At 41.2% G+C, this 19,647-nt stretch overlaps 1 protein-coding gene across 1 annotated transcript in view; it reads right to left on the reverse strand.

The window, feature by feature from the left end:
- The window catches only part of agap3 (ArfGAP with GTPase domain, ankyrin repeat and PH domain 3), a 73,509-nt gene that overhangs the window by 41,499 nt on the left and 12,363 nt on the right, over window positions 1-19,647 (reverse strand). The window contains exons 4-9 of the mRNA XM_085253249.1: window positions 16,860-16,945; window positions 13,329-13,470; window positions 12,762-12,896; window positions 9,331-9,458; window positions 8,902-9,057; window positions 3,870-3,953 (exon numbers count right to left, since the gene is read on the reverse strand). Of these exons, the coding sequence (XP_085109375.1) occupies window positions 3,870-3,953; window positions 8,902-9,057; window positions 9,331-9,458; window positions 12,762-12,896; window positions 13,329-13,470; window positions 16,860-16,945 (731 nt within the window). The remainder of the gene's footprint in view (window positions 1-3,869; window positions 3,954-8,901; window positions 9,058-9,330; window positions 9,459-12,761; window positions 12,897-13,328; window positions 13,471-16,859; window positions 16,946-19,647) is intronic.

A 19,647-nucleotide genomic window follows, 5' to 3' on the forward strand; every position in this document is an offset into this window, starting at 1 on the left:
GACAATCCAATTTGCCAGACCTCCTCCCTGCATTCATGCACATAACATGCTGAACTCTGGAAGACCCCTCAATCCTGGGATTAGAGAGTGTGATCTACCCTCTTCAAAGCCCACTCATCTCTTATTCTATTCAACTTTATCTTCTGGGGCCTTTTAAGGCCTCACAAGGTTTCCTTATCTGTTTAGTAAATCCACTAGTAAACAATAGAGTTCCACTGCTGGAGGTGACCAAAGGCTGCTGAGTGCAAGGGCCAGGAGGCTCTCTCTGAGGTTAAATAGTGAGGAGGGGCCTGCTTAATTAGGGGATTAAGTCGGGGCAATGTTTGTGCTTTTACAGCCCGGCCCTGTGTGTGTGTGTGTGTGTGTGTGTGTGTGTGTGTGTGTGTGTGTGTGTGTGAGCTGAAAAAAGGGGGGTCAAAGGGGTAGTGTTTTGCTAGTAAGGACCATCCCGCAGGCTTTAATCCTGATTAACACATCAGGAAGAGCTGACCCTCGGTGACCTGGGCACCAGGCTGTTTGCCGACAATCATTTTAATCCAGACCCTGATTCATCTGCCACGACCCTCCACCCCCCACAAATGAATCCTGACTGTCCTGACAACTGGGCTGTACGCTGGTGCTCATAAGTACAGGCTTCATATCCTATCAACAAATCTGCATCTGAAATAATTGAATTTTACTTTACAGAGTAGAAATAACATTTTTATAATGAAAAAAAGAAAATCCAAATGTAAGCTTTGAAAAATGAGGGAGCAGGCCGGCTCTGTCAGATCCCGTACCACTGGGTACAGCCTGTTGTTTATTAAGATGAAGTATTGCTGAATTACTTGTACTGGAATACATTTAAGAACCCATAAGTTTTCAGACAAGATGAATCAAAAATGAGAACAATATTTTGAAACCATTTAAAGTTTTGATGGAAAATGAGGACAGGGAAAACACAGGCCATTAAATTAGAATTTAAACTATATATATTTTTTAATATTCAAAAGCCACTGTTAACCCTTTTGTAACTATTCATACTTGAAGAGGATTTTTTGTCCAGGAAGAAACTTGTGTCCTTTTGATCGATTAGTTGCTGACTGCCCGGGCTCTCTCTCAATATGGTCAATAAAAGAACTGTAAACACTTTTTAAACGTGTCTTTAATCATACAAAGTAAATGATGCAGTCAGAGGGCCTCTAGCAACTTTATAATGCATGTTTTACAAGCAAATATGTTCCTCATCTTGTGGCCTTACTGAACCATACACAAATCTATACACGCAATCAGTGTGGAGCTTCAAATTATTCATCAGAGCCGTGAAGCAGATCGATAAAGATGCTAAGGCAATTATGCGAAAATCTACGCATGCACACTAATTCTTCTGTTATTTTATGTGAACAGTTGCCCATTACGACTGTGATAAATATCATCATAGATCAGGTCACTTTCAATAACTGGAAGCCTGACATACGATTTAATTGAATTAATCATCGGGGCTCTGTCTCAGATTAGAAAATGGGATAGTGTGACATCACGAGGAGAGGTGCGGAGTCCAGCGCTTCCCCTCGACACTGACGCACACATGAGGGTGCGCGCGCGCACACAAAAGGATGAGTGTGTCAAGCTTGTGCGAAACAAGGAAACGGGCCAGTTGTCAGACGCGCTCTCTGTGTCCACACAATTGTGATATCTACACAGAGGAGATAGTGTCTTTCTCTCCTTTTGTCAGATTACCAGGAGGAAAGCTGCAAACTGCCACTGTGGCTGACTGATAGGCCGGCCCTTTGTGACACACCAGGAGAAGGGAAAAAAGTGTGTGTGCTGGTGTGTGGGGGGTGAAGAGCTGCTGACGGCTCCTCAGCAGTGAGTGCATTGTTATCCTCACTCACTATTTTTATAGATAGAAAGTGTGTGTGTGTGTGTGTGGGGGGGGGGCATGCAATGTGTAATTTGGCCTGATGGTGTGAGGGTGAGGGGTGGGGGCGCGGGGAGTAGTGGTAATTAAGCTCGCATTGATGCTTTGATCTCCTTGATTGTGCATTTCACTGGCCTGGAGATCAGCTAGTCAGTCCCCCTCCACATGCCTCCCCCACCACCACCACACACACACACACACACACACACACACAAAAACACTCCATCTGTCCCTCCACATCTGTATGTGAACTGCATCCCTACCCATCCAAAAGAAGGAGTGTTTTTTTTTCTTTAGATAAAGCATCGGTTCTGATCTTGCCAAAAGTGGCTGCGATACTCAGGGAAATTGGCTGCGCACTTTAGAAAGGAGGTCCCACTAATGCACGGGCTAAGACTGAAAGAGTTTACACTAAAGATTGCTCTGAGGGGGATTTCGTTTAATCTGTGAAAATCAAACTCCTGATCACCTGTGGACTAACGAGCATCTGCAGGGAATTACACAGATCTACAAAAACGCAGCCACTTCGCTGAGACCTAAATTACATCTTTGTAGAACAGCCATCATGAAGTATTAAACATTTTTAAAGGAGTTTTTAGCTGTTCTCAAGCTGCTGTTCTCAGACTCATAATTTGAACTCGTATTGCTGAATAAAAAAATAAATAAAAAGCCTTATCCATTACACAAACAACTATCGTTGCCCACGGAGTGATCACCTCATAGCCAACTATTTCTACTTTAAACACAAAGGAACGTTTTTGATTAAGAAAGCATCACCCTGCCATTATTTCAGCTAGACCCAAAGCCTTGGCAATTTTCTCCCACAGGGAACGAGGAGGTCTGGCAAAACATTTTCGAAAGAAAGGACAGTGTCCTCTATCAGCTGCAGGTAAAGATGATAATACAGGAATGCTGACCTATTTTCAAAAGCCCTCATATAATCAGGAGTGATTACTAATGAATGTACCATTTACTCCTCCTTACAGTCGGACCTTTAGAAAGGATTTAGAAAACGCTTTATTCGGTGGTTTGCTGCTGTGCATCTGTTCCATTCACTGCAGCGTGTGACTAAAACAAATATAATATAGGGAAACAATAAAGAAACACAGGTACAAAAAAAAATCAATAAATAATGACAAGATTTTTTAAAACAAACCAATATTAGACTAATATTCCAGCAGTGTTTGTGTAATAATCATTACCATTAAAGCTGTAGCATTTTTACCATGGCTCAAAAAAATCAAATAAAATGCCTATTGGGACAATATATAGATATGAATGAATGAACTAAATATTAGTTCAGCACAATCAGGAGGAGTCAGTGGTTCAACTACAAGATGAGACTGACCCTAAATAATGTTCTGAGATCCCGTAAATATTTGTTTAGTAGCCACAGTCAAAACAAGATATATCCTTTAAGGAACAGCTGAGGAAAAACACAAAAATCTTTATTATCCACTAACAAGCCTTAAACTGTGACTGGAAAATTGCAGTACACAAAGTTGGATGTTTTTTTAAATATAATCTATAAATTTATAGTTGCTGCTCAGAAAAATCACACATCAAATATTAATGTTGATTTCTTTTTTTCCTGACAGATCGTGTCATTTGCTGAGAACAAAATGACCCAACAATGGTCAAAGGTAACCAAACTCATCAGTTCTCCAGGGTTTAAAATTTCCGCCTTAGTTTTTTGGAAGTGTACACTTTGATAGGTGTGTGTGTGTGTGTGTGTGTGTGTGTGTGTGTGTGTGTGTGTGATTTCCATATCATAGTGGTAGTGGTGCCTGCTTGTAAAGCATTTATTACATTGGGTTGTGCTGCCATCTAGTGGATTTTGTAGCATACGGCTTTTCTCCAAAATCACTGAATATAAAATTACTTTAAACCTCTACTCAGACCAAAGAAGCCATACTTACCACAGGAACTGTGGGAAATGTAGTTAAAAAGGGTTAGTAAGACTGCTTACCTGTTTGATAGGTATGGCCCTTCCACTGCCTATGCTGTCTGTTTTACTGTCAACGCTCTTTGCTTGTTCATTGGCTTTCCGTGACTGCAAGGAAACAAGAAAGTCAGTCAGACACCGAAGCGACGCACAGAGCACGAGATGGGAGCCGTGGGGGTATGAGGAGAATTTGGGTGGGGTCGTGCGTGTTGGGGCGTGTGTGCGTGAGGGCAAGAGACTGGGGGTCAGAGGGTGTTTGGAACATTTGCTGTAAACTAAGCGTTGCAAAATAAAAAATAGTCTCAAAAGAAGCCTCAAATTAACAGACAAGCAGACCAGCGGAACAAACAGCATTAACACCGACGTGCAAGTCAAAAAAAAATGAAAATAAGAAATTTAAAGAAAAATAGAGACCAAACCAAGACCACACTGGACACATCTCAACACAGAGGAGACCAGAGACGACCACACATTGAGTCATGACTCAGCCCTGAAACCCTTTGGTAGATCCTTCCCTCTGTCTGAGACCCAGAGCGGGCCCTTAGTGGACCTGCAGACCACCTGCTGCTGTACCCACTGCAGCATCAGCTGTGCCTTTCACATAGTCAAATAATAAGTGCTTGTATAGCACGATCAATATGTTAAACGTCATAACAGGTTAGAAAGGAAAGAAAGGAGAGTGGTTATTTTTCTTTCTCTCTTTAAAAAAAAAAAAAAAAAAGGCTTTGGTAGTATTTCTTCCTCCAGCCTGCAAAACCTAGAAGGACACAAAATCAATCTGCCAAAGTCAGACAATTTAAGTGTAAGAGAAGTTAAAATACATCAGCATTAAAACTCCCGGGAATGCCTGTGGAGAGGGGGGGGAAAACCCAGTGGTACAGCGACTGAAACTTGACATGAAACAGTTTAATCATAACCTTCCCACCCCAACACAAATAAAGAGATGAGGTACAGGTAGGGACAGACATGAGTGTGTATGGTCTCACTCAGAACATGAGAGATGTCCAGTCACCAATGGAAAAGAGGTAGTCTGAGTTCAAGTAAACCAACTCTGGCGTTTATATTTTTTTCCAACATTTTATTTTTTTTTATGATGACTTGTTTAGCTTCTATACAGACACCATACAAAGCAAGTCACAAAGTCACTTCAAAATATTCAACAGATTGAGCCAAACATTGCAGTTCCCACAAAATATAGGATGGACAGTTATTTCATATATTCCTTATATGTATGTACTTTTTATAGAGTACCATTGTAAATAAAATACAATACAAGATATACAGCAGTCTATATTTTTGTCAATCCATTCATGATAGAAAAGCGATTATGCAAGAGTTCATAATCTCTGTACCAAACCTAAACCGAGGAAAATGAAAATAAATTAAAAAATAAATTAAAATTGAATCTGCAAAAAAAAAAAAAAAAAAAAAAAAAAAACCCCAACCCAATAAATTAAAAATAAATAAAAGGAAAATAACTGTTAAGTTTAACTACATTCATACAAGTCGGTGCAACCCAGTTTCATTTGTTTTTCGTATATTATGCCTCTGTATTACCTCAACACCCTGACGATCTACACTAGTTTTTATGAAGGCCTTCATAAAATTTACCCCAAACTGCTTTAATCTAAAATACCTCTGCGCTAATACCTTTAGATCACATTTTCAACATCCATTCAGTACTTCAAAACGTCCTGGAAAAGGAGAGCGAGTCAAATAAAAACAGACCAAATGAATCGAGGAAAATCTAAAAGGAAAAAAACAACAACAACAAACAAACAAAAAAAGAACAACAACTTGGCACCTCTAGTCCTTGAGTCCTCATTTATGGCAAAAGGCAGCGTGATGTCATGTAAGGAAAAGGTTGTGTCCTTTAGGTGGCTGGGTAACAGTTCCAAAAGTGACTCGACTGTACAGCATGTTTTTTGTTTTTTTGTGTGGCGTGTCTGAATGAGAGCACGGGGTAGTGAGTAGAGGGTGGGGCAGGGCAAAAAAGGGGGTGGATGGGGCATTTCCACAAGAGTCCCTACAGTTTGTCTCATGCTGTGATATTAGACGGTCTACTCTGAGTGCACTCAAACACTTGAGTGGACTCGACTTTAGGTTGCATTTGACGCAAAGTCCTACGTTTTCCACACGTTCTACGCATTACCCGAAATGCAATAGGGCACTGAGGGTAAAGCAGCAACAAGCTGAAAGTCCTCAACCAATAATTTCCTCTCTATCAGGACTGGCAAAGCAGGGGGACTCTTTTTTTTTTTCTTTCTTTTTTTAACCATCATGCTCTTCTAATTCGGAAGGAGTTGGAAAGCCCTTTTTGTTGAAGAAAGGTTGGAAACAGAAGCACAAATCTGCAAATATTAAAAAACAGTGTCAAATGAATATTGTTTGTGTTGTTGTTGGAGTTTTGTTTCACACGAGAAACAAGTTCAGGGACTGAAATACAGAATGGAGAAACACTGAATGGCGGACATTAATAAATGGGTCGAATGAATGATGGAATTAAGTATAAAAATGCTGTAATATTCATTTATATTCCTCAATAGTGTGCTTTTCAACACAAAAAGGGGACAGACAACCTGAAGACCTCAGGAAACCACAGACAGACTACAAAACACATTGTTTAGTTATTGACTATGGAAGCACTAGGAAAGAATAATGTGTACTGTGCTGACACCTAGTGGCCAATGACAGTTATGGTGGAAACTGGCTTGAAATGATTGTGGTTTGGTGATTTGTGAGGGTGGTGAAAAGACGGAGTGATAAGATCTTCTGATGTAAAGCTTTGAGTTTTATTTACTTACTTTAAAAAAAATCTAAATGTATTAATGCAAAGCACTGATCTATTTCAAGGGGCTTTTTCTTTTTACGTAAACCATATCTGGTATATTTGGAGCAGTATTATCTAAGTAAACTGCACAATGCAAAGGATTTTTCTTCATTTTTAAGAGTCCCAATGCCAGTGCCATGATTGTTACATGTGTTACTATTATCTCAGATTTATAACAGGACCGGACCTCGTATGTAGTGACTAAAGAGAGTCTATTGTTGATCTGCCAGAGCTCGTCTATCAATGACATTAAGGCATTTTTCTGGAGACCTTCTCTTGAGGCCTTCTGAGATCTGCTTTACAATCTACTCACCTACTTTCGAGATTGTGCCTGGCAACCTGCGATCTACCAGCAGAACTTTTTGTGAACTTGTAACACAGATACCAATTTCTTTTTTAAGACGTGCAAAGCTAGGAAAGGAACATCCTCGGCATTGTTGTGTTGATGAAATATTTTCTCTTTCTGCTGTTTTTCGTAAAATGGCAAGGAGGTTTTTGCAAAGCAAGTCTTCCTCTCCTGAGCCCATTGCTCTCTTCGAGTGTCACTGAAGAAATGTCGACATCGCCCCGTCAACTTTCCGTCCCTTCCTCCTCCTCCTCCTCCCTCCCCCTCCCTCCTCCCTCCTCCCTCCCTCGGCTCGCTGCTCCTCAGAAGGTCATGAGCTGAAACTCCCGCTCGGCTTGCCACTCTGGCACCCACACTGGGTAGGTGGCGTGCTTCGGCATCTCCATGACGCGGACTGGGAGAGGCTCATTTCTCTGGTGGACATGGTTAGTCACTACCTAGCGGGGGGGAAGGGAGACAACAAGGGGAGCTAGCACACAGCCTGTACTGCTCGGTGGCCACAAAACCTGCGGCTCCCCAGCAGCTGGGGCAACAAGATGAAGGCGGTAGGACAAATAGAGGAGGGGAAGGGATAGATCGGGGAGGGTTAGAGAAGGAGTTGGTTAGAAAGAGAGGAGAGAGGAAATAGGAATGAGATGGGAAACAGGTGACAGCAAGAGGTGAGAGGGAGGTAGATTGGTGAAAGAAAGGGGATATGACTGGGAGGGAGAGGGAAAGGGGTAATCTCACATAGCCTGATCTGTCTCATAAAGCTCAAAAAGTTCTGCAGAGAAAAAATTTAAAACTTGGATACAAAGATGGCATGTGAATGAGACACTGGTTTCGCAGGGGAATTTGTTTTTCCCCAACCAGGGAACTTTAGAGAATTGTTTGTACTGATTTTAAAGCTTGCTGATTTGTACTTTTTTTGCAGACCTCCCTGAGCTTAAGGAGGCCCAGGTCCGGCTAAGCGAGTTTAGGAAAGGCTTAGCAGCAAAGAAGAAGGCTGGGAAGAGAAAAGGGGGAGAAGGGGAACAGGCTGGGTAGAAAAACATGGCAGAGGCTACAAGTAAAAGACAAGCTTAGGACAGCTAAGGAAATTAGAGTGGTTAGTGCACATATACGCTATCGGTTAGGGCAAAGGGCAAATGTGACAGGACATGGGGTAAAGAGCAGGCAGACAGGGGTGTCGGGATACTGGTGTGGTAGTTAATCTTAGCGATCGAAATCAAATGTAAAATGGGGACTCAGCAAGTTGATTAGTGGCCAGTTAGAGCACTTTCTGTCTGAAGCAGGGGTGCTAAGGGTGCCAGCATGCATTATTAGCAGCGTGTAAACGGGCCACAGGTTGGCTGGGATTTTAAAGTTTAGCTTGATCGGGGCAGGAGAAGTGGCATTGGCGGTTTTGTCGCTGCCGTCTCTCCCCCAAAAGGGAAGTCACTGCAAAGAAAGGATCTAGCAAAAATAAGAGGGGTAGGGGGAGGGAGGTCAAAGATTTAGACAGCGCAGAGGGCCCAGTTTGTTATGGGTGAGATGAGGAACTTAATTCATGTGCACTCACTACATCCAATTAGAAAAGAAAAAGGACATGAAAAGAGTTAATGTTTTTCTTCCACAGTGTTTATCTTTGATATTTGCTTTAAGGTTTCATTTTATTTCTTTATTTTTTTTATTTTTTGGTGCATTTCAGGGATTTAATGAGATTTATTTTGTCTTTTTCTCCTTTGCCCATTGTGCTGTGTGAACAAGACACTGTCTTTGCCTGCATTGAAGGCAGGAGAGGTGGCTTTTTTTATGCATTTTGAGCTACCTGTCTCCCTCTGGTGGAAAAAGTGCGCTCGGCAACATGCCTCCTAGTAGTGTGAGTGGGTGTTGCTTTGCATCAGCTGTCGCATACTTACTGTGAAAATGTTGGAGCGGCGCTTTGACTGCTTGCGGATGGGCGTGGGCGTGTTGGAGGCAGCGATGGTCTCAATGCGCATCTCCCGCTGACTTATGCTGGGGGTGGAGGGAACGGAGGAGGAGTAGTCGCTGAATGCACCCCCACCATTGGCCGCCTGGGGAGCGAGAGGGATTAACACGAACCGACAGAATCAGAGGAAAAGTGGGAGGAAAGAAGAGGAGAGAGGATAGTAAAAAGAAAAAAGGAAAAGAAAAAACAACAACAGGGGAGACAGAACCAGGTCAATTTAGGAAAAATATGATGTGGACAAAATTACCCACTCACTAACAATACAACCAATCACCATGAGAAGAATTACATAAACTGGAGATTTTTTACATATTCACGTGGAGGATTTAAGTGTGGGCTGTGAATATCTGGATCTTACCTGGTTAATGTGAACAGAGGGGATCGATGCAGCGGGGACTGATGAGTGGCTGGGAGAGTTTGGGAGTGATTTGCATGGACCAATAGAGAGCTGCTGCTTTTTCCTCATGGCCACAACCTTCTGGGCAACTGGAGGCAAACACACAGCAAGATACGGTCAACTAGTCCGGTCAGCCAACCTTGGGAGAGTTTTTAGGGATTTAGTGGGTTACACTTTGAGAATGTGAAACCCAGGATCACGTGTGATGATGCAGAGTAGCTCGGTTGCTGAGCAACAGTGGGAAACCTCAATGAATTCCTAGACAGAGAATTCCCGTTCTTCAACTTCAGGTTTAACAGGTGGTCTCTGCGACAGTCCAGAATAAATATGCCATTTAAGCCAAAAAATATAATGTTCATGGGAGTAAAAACAGAAATAAAATGAATTTTTATTATGTTTACCATTTATGGAGTTTAGGTTTTAGTAAAACACTTTAAGTTTTAGGGACATAACAGAACCAAAAGCCTCTTTCTGGACCCATAGCGCTCCCTTTTGAGCTTTTGTGTCAGCTGTTTCTGACACAAAAGTTTTTGTTTTAGTTCAGTGGTTTTAGTTCAGATGTCTGTTATGGTCACTGAACAAAACTGAGTGCCATCGAGGGAATGCGTCGGCTGATAGGTTGGTTACAATATTTACAACCAATCAGCACACGTCAGCGGCATCCTTGTGTTTTACAGACAAAAACTGACAAATAAAACTGACTGTTTTTATTTCGATTCAGACATCAAATCAAACACAAAAATATTATATTTATTAAAATTGAAGAACACTTTGGGGTTTTAGCTCAGTTCACTCACTATGAATCTCCTGAGACTCGAGCTCTTGTCTGAGATGCTTTTTTAAATTTCTCCCAGTTATTTAAGTAGTTGGACCTGATAAGTACAAAAACCAACTTCCTCTTTGAACAGGAAGCTGTTACTTCATTATAGATCCTCTTGTTATTAAAAAAAAAAAAAAAGAGTATGTCCTCATATTGGCACAATGGGTATCTTTTACAGCATAACACAATAAAGTCATTGCTCAACAAAGTGCGAAAGTAAAAGGTGCAGAAAAGACTAGATCTAATCTCCCCATATGAGTGCACAGGGTCTAAAAGAGATTCAGGAGTGCCCAAATAGACTGTCCAAAACAGTACAATAAGATTAACAGGAATTGGCTCTGGCAAGCTACCAGTCTTAGACATGACTGTAAGAATGTGTTTCAGGTATAAACCAGCTACAGAATTATAAAAAGTTAGAGAAACAGTTCCACTTTGGGATATGCTAGTAGCAGACATAATTTTCTATTAGTTATAGTAAATAGCAGATTGATGCGTTTACTTGCATAGCTTTCTTTCAAAAGCTATTAAAGGTCGCATGTATGTAAAATTCTCCACTCTTTCTTGACAGCATTAGAGCAAGAGATAGAAGAAAAACTACATCAGGCATCTCACCTTGTGACTGCTGTAGATTTGGACTACAGCATCACAACATTCAGTCTTAATGCAATTCAAATGCCAAAAAAAGTCTTTGTAGAGCGCTAAAAGCAATGAAAGAAAACTAGCACTCCCAACTACGCACATTATCTAGACCTCCTCGGGCCATTTGTTTTCCAGGCAGGTAATAAGGAACATACTGCTTATGCATGTCTCCTGGGACAATAAGGTTACCAAGAAAAGTAATCATACAAAATGACTTGCTTTAATTTTTTTCTGTCATTCATGGAGCTCTATAGTGTGATGTTAGCCAAATGGAACTATTGTGTCACAGCCTGATTGGCTATGCTGGTGGTGGCGTAAACCGTTAATTTGCTGCACACGCGACTGGGTTGAGCGCGAGGCGTCGAAGGAGGGAGGTGATGTTCGGGGCTGCGTGACGTGAATTAGCATTGAGGGAAGGGGAGATGATCTGAAGTCGTGCTGACAGCTGGGACCATAACGCCCGGCTGCCTGCTGCAGCATGGCAAATACAGAAAGAGGGTGCGAGTGATACTGGGCGACTTCTCCAGACAGCCAGCGCTCCCTTCATCTCTTTTAATTATTTCAAATTGAGCTTCAGGAAGCAATTAAGGCAGGGGGGGGGGAAGACAACGTGCCTGCGCATCAACAGTCAGTTAAATGCAAAGTGAACACAGCGTTACATATTCAGATGTTTTCTGAAGGGATGACAGCCTTTCAAAGGAGCTGCCGCCCGAGGGGAAAATGTGCCAGAGTTGAAGCAGCCGAGTTTCCAAATAACAGTTTCATGACTTCAATTATGGATTCAGGGAAAAACTCAAGAGTTTCCAGAAAGTTGAAAAAGAGACAATATACAAGATGGTGCTTTTCCGCCATTTATGCCGAACTGAATGAAGTCCACATTTACATGCGAGCCTTGATCATGAATCTAACTTCCACAATGACTAATTGCAGTACTGACAATCATATGTTACTGAATGTGAAATATTATAGTACTTTGCATGTAGCCTGAGGTAAAGAGAAACAGAGAAACAACTGTCATTATGGAAATTTCGACACAAATTCTTCTCGTTTTTACAAAGTTACACGGGAAAGCAAGGAAAATGTTGATCCAAGTTTATTGAGTTGATCCAACATTTTCCCATGTGAGGGAGCGGCATCACACAGTGGAGGCTGTGCATCAGGGGGAAACTGGCTGACATTGGCAGACTGGCAGCTGGACCTTCCAGGCTATAAAAATGTGCTTATTCCCTCAAACCTCCTGTTCCCTTCATTTTTTTTGCACCTTTCAGCACCTCCACAGCAAACAGGACACTAATAACTAACACTAATAATGCCGACTTGTGAGTTTCAGCTTTATTAAGTTACATTGGTTTTGAGAAAAACTCTTCTGTGAATGCCCTCCCTGCCAGTTTGAGCCAGTTCCAGAGGGTGTAATATAAGGGTTACACTAATTACTAGGCTCATAGTTTTGCAAATACAAGTTATACCAAATTGGACCGTGTTTCCTAAAATTGGAAGGAGGTGACAAGATTGCATATCTTAGTCGGATTCACACAAAATCCGGTATTTGAAAAACTGCAATTTAAATGTTTCTTCAAGAAACTGTCAAGAAATCCTAAGTGGAAGTCTGAGAGTGGAATTGAAATGAGGCTAATTTAAATGTTTTGCCTGCAATGGAACCTGGGAATAAGGCAATTTAGATGAAGGTCATTACAAACAGCAAAAATGTAAAATGCCTATCCAAAGTTTGCAACATTGTTCCTAAGCATATATCCTTACATTTGAAGAACTAGTTTATTCTAAAATTAGCAAATGCTGACAAGTGTTTGCTCTTTCGACTGACTGAAGCGTTGCAGGATAAACAACCTACTAAGTATATCGAACATTTACATTCAAGCTACGCTTTACACCTTCCTGTTTAACCTATCTGCACTTTTAAAACACCCCCTCTCACCGTCCTGGAAGACTCTCTCCACATTCAGGCCGTAGGTGGAGCAGGTCTCGTAGTACGTGCAGCGCTTCAGGTCATTTGACAACTTTCTGGCCCGTGAGTCATCAATCACTCTGGGGTTGGCAGCACTGATTGCATCTAGCAGAAGAGAGCAATAAAAAAAAAAAGATGTGGATCAAACATTTAATTCCATGAATGAAGCTGGCAATACCCAGTGTCAACAGCTTTCACCAAAAACCCCCACAGAGAAGTCCCGAATATATACTTGGAATCTGAAAGACGCCTACATATTTCCATATTTCCAAAACTGATGGGTACTGATGTGCAACAGCGTGCTTTGCTGGTGTGTTTTAATGATGTGTGGACAGCAACAGAGGTCCGTTTTGCACAAAAACAAATCGGCACTCAAACCACAAAAACTGTTTTGGTCTTCTCCTGACTTTTGTTGACATTAAGATATAAATTCAATATACCTCACTTATTAAAGAATAGCATATAACAGCTATAGTTTCATTATGTAAGAGGCAATAAAGAACATTTGTATATACATATCAGATGCAGGGCAAGCACCTTGTGTTCCAACGAGGACCATGGGGACCTCTGCTGTGTTCCTGTAGCTGGAAAGGCGCAAGAAGTAATTGTAGACCGTCTGGAAACTGATCTCATCCTCCAGGCTGAAAACGAAAACCACTGCATCCACCCAGGCAGCAAACTGAGGGCAGAGCAGAGGTAATGTGTTAAAGAAAAAAGCTACCACAAGAACATTTGCACAAATTAACGTTTGCATTATTATCGCTGATGCACTGACCACAAAAATATACTATTTTTTTTATTTTAAAAGGGATAATGGGAGACAGGGATGGAAACCATTATTTGTTTTAGCTTTTATGAATACATTTTACCTTATAATAGGTTGCAGCACTTTTACTGTTATTGTACTTCATGTATATCTACACAAGGGGGCAGTGTAGCAACAATCTTAGGACACTGAAACATGTTTTTAGGCAAGATACCAGACCAAGGTGAACAGACTGAATGAATAATGATTACTACTGAATGCGTATCTGCTTTCTTTATCCCCACAGCTACCATAATACAGGAAAATGTGTATTTTCTGTGTCATCTCTATATATGTCAGAATTTCTGGATAGTTTATGATCCAACAGGGAGCAGAGCGAATCAATCTGATTCAACATCCACAGCAGGAAATAGGCTAAGCTGACTCCACAGTACTAGTAACGGTGACAATCAAGTGACAAACTATTCTCCTGTAATGCCCTCTTCTTTATTCAGCTTTTACGTTTGCCCAGACCCCCACAGGGACTGAATGGCAAATCGAGCTTCCAAACCACAACTGTGCTCAGCCTCCTGCGAGTGGGAACATAATGGAGGCCTTTAATTATGCCAGTAATTATACAGGCAGCTGACAACTGAGCTGCACTCATTTCTATTCCCTAATCTCGCCGAGCGTAATGCAAGCGTAAATCGGAGCTTTGCCAAGCCAGGCATCACTAGCCGCTAAAACAACTGCAGGGTAAATACACCGGAAACACTGAACCCTGTGAATGAAGCCACAAGCAAGTTTGTCTATATTCTCCGGGGCTGGTGGTTTTGATACTTGGGCCTTTAATTGAATCCGATTATTACATTTGAATCTTTTTAAATCCCTCATCAAATCTATGTAAGCTTAGCAACAGAAAATATTAATAACATTGCAGTTAGAAGAAAGACTCACGTGAGAGAGTTTATTTACTTTAAGGGTGCAAAGTAACTGAGTACATATTACTCAGTGTATAAAAAGATGTTGTGACTAGCCAACTTGGGGCCAATAAGTATAACCTGTGAACATAAAAAGTCAATTAATTTGTTTCTGATCACCAGGCAAATGGGTCCTGTTTCATATAAAGCCTTCTACCTGCTAAATGTGCCCCTGTGTGTTTGTTGCTAACACTGCTCAACTGGTGTTTAGTGCTGGGCTGTTTAGTATACACTGGGCTTATCACAGATTCTGCTTAAAACAGCTGCCTGCTGCAGCTGGAAACCATGCTGGTGAGAATGGGAAGAGTGAATCCTAATGTCTAAGAAGTGGGCAGTAGAACCAACGTTAAATCTGTGAGTTTGTAATTATGGGTGACCACAAAGCATGTATTAACTTTGTAACGCCAAGTGTATCACATCTGACACGTGTTTTTTAGACCTTTACATCAGTGTGATTTTTTTCTAACCCTAACCCCTTTTATATGTTGTTATTGGTTTAAGACAGGAGTGTCAAACAGAAATCTGGGGGCCAGAATCAGCCCGGTGAACACTTCAATCCCGTCCATTAGATGACTTTTGGAAGATGTTAAGTACATATGAAGTACAAATGTTAAGGAGGACATAAAGTTTGGACTTTTTATTATTCTGTTGTATTATTATTATTTAAAAATTAGTTAGATGGGTTAGCCAGAAGTTGGCCATCTCTGTGTGCAAATGTGGCATATCAGGGCACTTTAAGAAAGTCATCAAATTTCAAGCTAAAAAAATGACCTTTATGGTATTTTTACTGCTGTCAAATGGAAAAAAAACATAAATAAGGGTTAACTTTACTTTTTTTCTTATCTCACTAAAATTTAAGGAATCTATATTTGTTCTTTGTCCATGTCATCAAACACTGTTTCAAGCTTGTGTTGCTGGAAGCCCGACTTTGTACAGTAAGGAGTGTGACGACCCCTGCCCCTTGTTTTCCCAACCCTTCCTTCATGTGTTCGAGAGCTTACGGCCGCTAGGCGACAAAAAGGTACCGTAGATGTCGTCACATTCCTCTGTGACCTCATGAGGAAGTCATCAGTTCAGATAAGTTTATAAGTAAAGCTCCGCCAGCTTTGAATGAGTCAAGCTCTTTGGACGTGTTCATTGGCCGGACATTACGTCATGAAACAACAGTTTTTCAGTTACAAAAACAGGTGTCCCATGAGTGCCAATTAGCCAATCACTGACATGGGCTGTAGTCAAGCTTTGTGCCACAACAGCGATATTAAATTTAAACGGCCAGTGCATGTTTGTTGTTGGCACCCCTGAGGCACAGCAGTTAAACGAAGGAACAGGCTAAACTCACGGTTTATGCAGCTGTATAACAGTGTGGTGCCATTAGCATGCATCAAGGTGGACTTGAAATTAGGTTACATTCATGGGGTGGGGAGGGGGGGGGGGCACGTTAGTCTCTCATGATTGGTTATGGGAAACTGAATCCTCCCATCTATGGAAATCGGTCTGAGTAGAGCCTTGTAGGAGTGAAGGTAGGGTGTAACAAGGAGATTTGTCAGATATCATGCTTTGCTGACACAAACAGTGCCAGTGATCACAGGCACTCCCATAATTAAGTGGATTTACTTATTCTACTTCAAGTATAAATAATAAAGTAGCATGACAATGTTCTTCTTACTTCTCTACTACATTTCTAACATCGTGCTTTACAAAGGAAAGCATTTTGATCATGATGATTGTTTGCCAGTGGTGCTATTTTCCTTTTGCAAATGTACTCTTGGGGAAAGCTGGGGAAACCTGCAGTCAGCTAAGACTGAAGAAGTCACGCGGATGAGCGATGAAATGTTTCTCCCACCGAAAATGCTACGTCCAGATGAACAGAATAAACTTTTTGGGGTTTCCTTACCTGGATGATTGATCAAGACATTGATGCTTCAGCTTCATAGTTTCTTAGACTGGATAAAGTATATAAATTGGAGACAGCCAATGTCACAAAGTCCTGCAGTAGCTCAAAATTGGGCCCTCCGTTGTTCACAAATAATCGAAGATAAGATTTTGATGGCTGCACTGTCATAACACGTGTCACAACATCACATTTTCTCCTAAAAATTAACCATAACTCTTCAGATTTCGCATACTAATAAGATAATTAGGCGTTGTTTCTTTGACCACAAAAATCATCTCGACTTGGCTTTTGCATCGATCCGTTGTTGCTTTTGTTAGAACACCCACAGAGTTCTGTCTGCTCCAAACAGTCCTGTAGAGAAGTAATGGTCTGTCTCTAAGCAGGCTCTGTCAGCTTGACAGTTTCTACCCAGCAGCTTTTGATTAAAGAGACCTTTTTAAGGATCCTACCTGCAATTCTGGAGGCCCCCCTTCATCTCTGATCAGAAGTAAGTAGCTCTGTCCATCCACCACAATTTCTTTCTTGAAACGTCCACCTAAAGGAAGAGATGTTTATTCCAAGAGTTTACTCCACAGCCAGTCAATTAATCAAAGTGTAAATTGTCTGTTAGAACGTAAACCAACCACCAGGGGGTTGTCAAAAAAAAGGAAAGACAGCAGACACATTTCATACCCACTGATAATTTAAAAAAGAAGAAGAAGAAGAAAGCAATTGAAATGTATGGCTCTTAAAAGTTTGTTGATATGCATCTGAATTTAAGTGCAGCTTCTCAATTTAGACCTGCTGAACACGGTGTTGCCTGGATCACATGCTGACAGGAAACCAGGTCTCTCTGGAGCCAATTATGTGGGCGAGAAATTGCCATTTAGCGTGTCAAATGCACAGCTGCTGAGGGAACCAGTTCAGCGCCACTATCACTGCACTTCCATGAGTCACGAAAAGGCCCGACTTTTGCTTCACAAACACTCTCCGGCTAATTGTAATAAATGATATCTTAAGACAAATAGACTTCATTTTAGAAAAGATGATAAAAGGATGGAAAGGAAGCAATGGGAGATAAACATCAGAATCCAGTAAATGTGTCGTGACTCCGAAACTGTTCTGCTTTAAGTCACATCCCAGAAAAATTGGTGGAAAGTTAAGAACGTAGCATCCATACTGCCTTGAGTTTCTCTCCCCTTTTCTTCATTTCTTTTGTAGCCCAAATAGATTTTCCTTGCCGTTAGCAAAGCTGGCTGCAGATAAAGACTACACCAATGGGAGAACCACGCTGTAAATTAGATTTTGCATATCATTTGAATGGTTCTCGATCCTGTGGAGATTAAAAACATTGAAATGAGAAAGTTGTGAGGCTAGAGATGTCCCTGGGAGTGAAAACGATGTCTCATGAATACAAAAAAATATGCCAAAAGCCGTTTCAAAAACTGAATAAGGCACACATTTAAAAAGGTCTACGAATGATCGTGAAATGTATCCCCCCCCCCCGAAAAAAAAAGGAAAATTATGTTGAAGGCAGCAGATGTGTGCACTCCTGGAACGACTGAGTAAGAACAAGTTGGAAATCGTGTTGTTAAACCAGCCCACAGAACTAAAGATCACACATCAGAGGAGCTGTAAGTGGGCGGGGCCCCAGATTTTTTCTTTTTAATAGTCGGACACTATTCCTGTGTCAGCGTGCACTTGAGCCACACTTCCACGCTTTTAAGTCGATTTTAGCCCGCTCTGCAAATCGGGGATTCTCCCAGCCTTTTGCACGGGCTCTCAAAGCCTGCTGGATGCTGGTTGCATAACATGCAGAGAGAGAGAGAGATTCATAAACCACCAGTCAGCTTTTTATTTATTTATATTTTCTACTGAAGTCAAAGCGCTTTGCAGATTCCGACAAAGCACTGAGAAACTATGCATCTGTATGTGTGAATGCTGATTGCATCAGAGCAAACCAAAGATTTATCAGAGAAAAGGGTTTGCATGGAAGCTGGCAACATGTTCGTACTCCAGAACGGATTATGGAGGAGACTCTCAGAAACCAGTATCTGTAATGAAAGCATACGGCTCTGGAGAAAACATGGATGGAAATTCAAAGCAAACATCTCAGTTACATAATCATCCAGAATGTCGTCGTCTCTATTTAGAGCCTGAATAAGCCAATGCTGTGAATAAATGAGGCAGACTACCTCACTCTCTCTTCCTGGAGTGATGAAGACTAATTATGAATAATGTGAATTTGTGCTCAACGTCTCATAAAGGAGAAAAAAAAACAGGCGAGTGATAACATTGCACACACAGCCTACAGAGAGACGGTGAGTTGGTAGGCATGGTTAACACGCAGTAAGCATACTCTGCTTACACGGAGGCTTAGACCTTGACACAGAGCCACAATCCAACGGAGCTCCATCCGGCGTTGCCATAGTAACACACCCCAGTACCTTTTTTCAGATATCATAGCAAAAGCCCAGGAACAAAACAGTGAAGAAACAGCCACGGATGAACCTTCCCTCTGCTGGGTGAAGCTTCTCTGCAATGTTAATAGTCAGTCTGGAGTGAAGCCAGTGTTGAAGCGCAAGAAACAATGAGGTGCCCGGTGTTCGCCAGACAGGTACGTCGTATCAGAGCAACGATATGAAGGGACACGGACATATATGAGCCGATACATTTCCCTGATTAAAGCAACAAGGGTCGATCTGGGGTTTTTTTCCTCCCCCAGCATTTCAGCCATTGATTTCTCAAGGACTAATTAAGCTATGAGGATTTTTTTCCTTCTCCCATGGTGCAGCAAAATGCCAGAAACTAATTATGCGCTTCATGTCTCATCCTCACTATAATTACACTAAAATGAAACACTGCAAACCCCTCAAAGATCATCAGTTAACTCTGGGTTTGCCAACATCTTGCTGGAATTTGTAGAGGACGCAGTCTTCAGGCCAGAGGGGGGCATTCTTGGTTTATATATGTGTGTGTGTGTGTGTGTGTGTGTGTGTGTGTGTGTGTGTGTGTGTGTGTGTGTGTGTGTGTGTATATATATATATATATATATATATATATATATATATATATATATATATATATATATATATATATATATATATATATATATATATATATATATATATATATATATATATATATATACACACACATAAAAGGATTCCTTTCATATCAAGTGCTTTAAATGTGTAAAAAGCACCTGAGTGTGACAAAAACCTTCATTTACAGTGCCACTTTTACTTGCATGTTTTA

Source organism: Mchenga conophoros, linkage group LG18, assembly GCF_057382185.1.
Source record: "Mchenga conophoros isolate Kocher_MC1m ecotype Shallow Benthic linkage group LG18, M_conophoros_male_GT1.1, whole genome shotgun sequence".
NCBI classification, from domain to species: Eukaryota; Metazoa; Chordata; class Actinopteri; order Cichliformes; family Cichlidae; genus Mchenga; species Mchenga conophoros.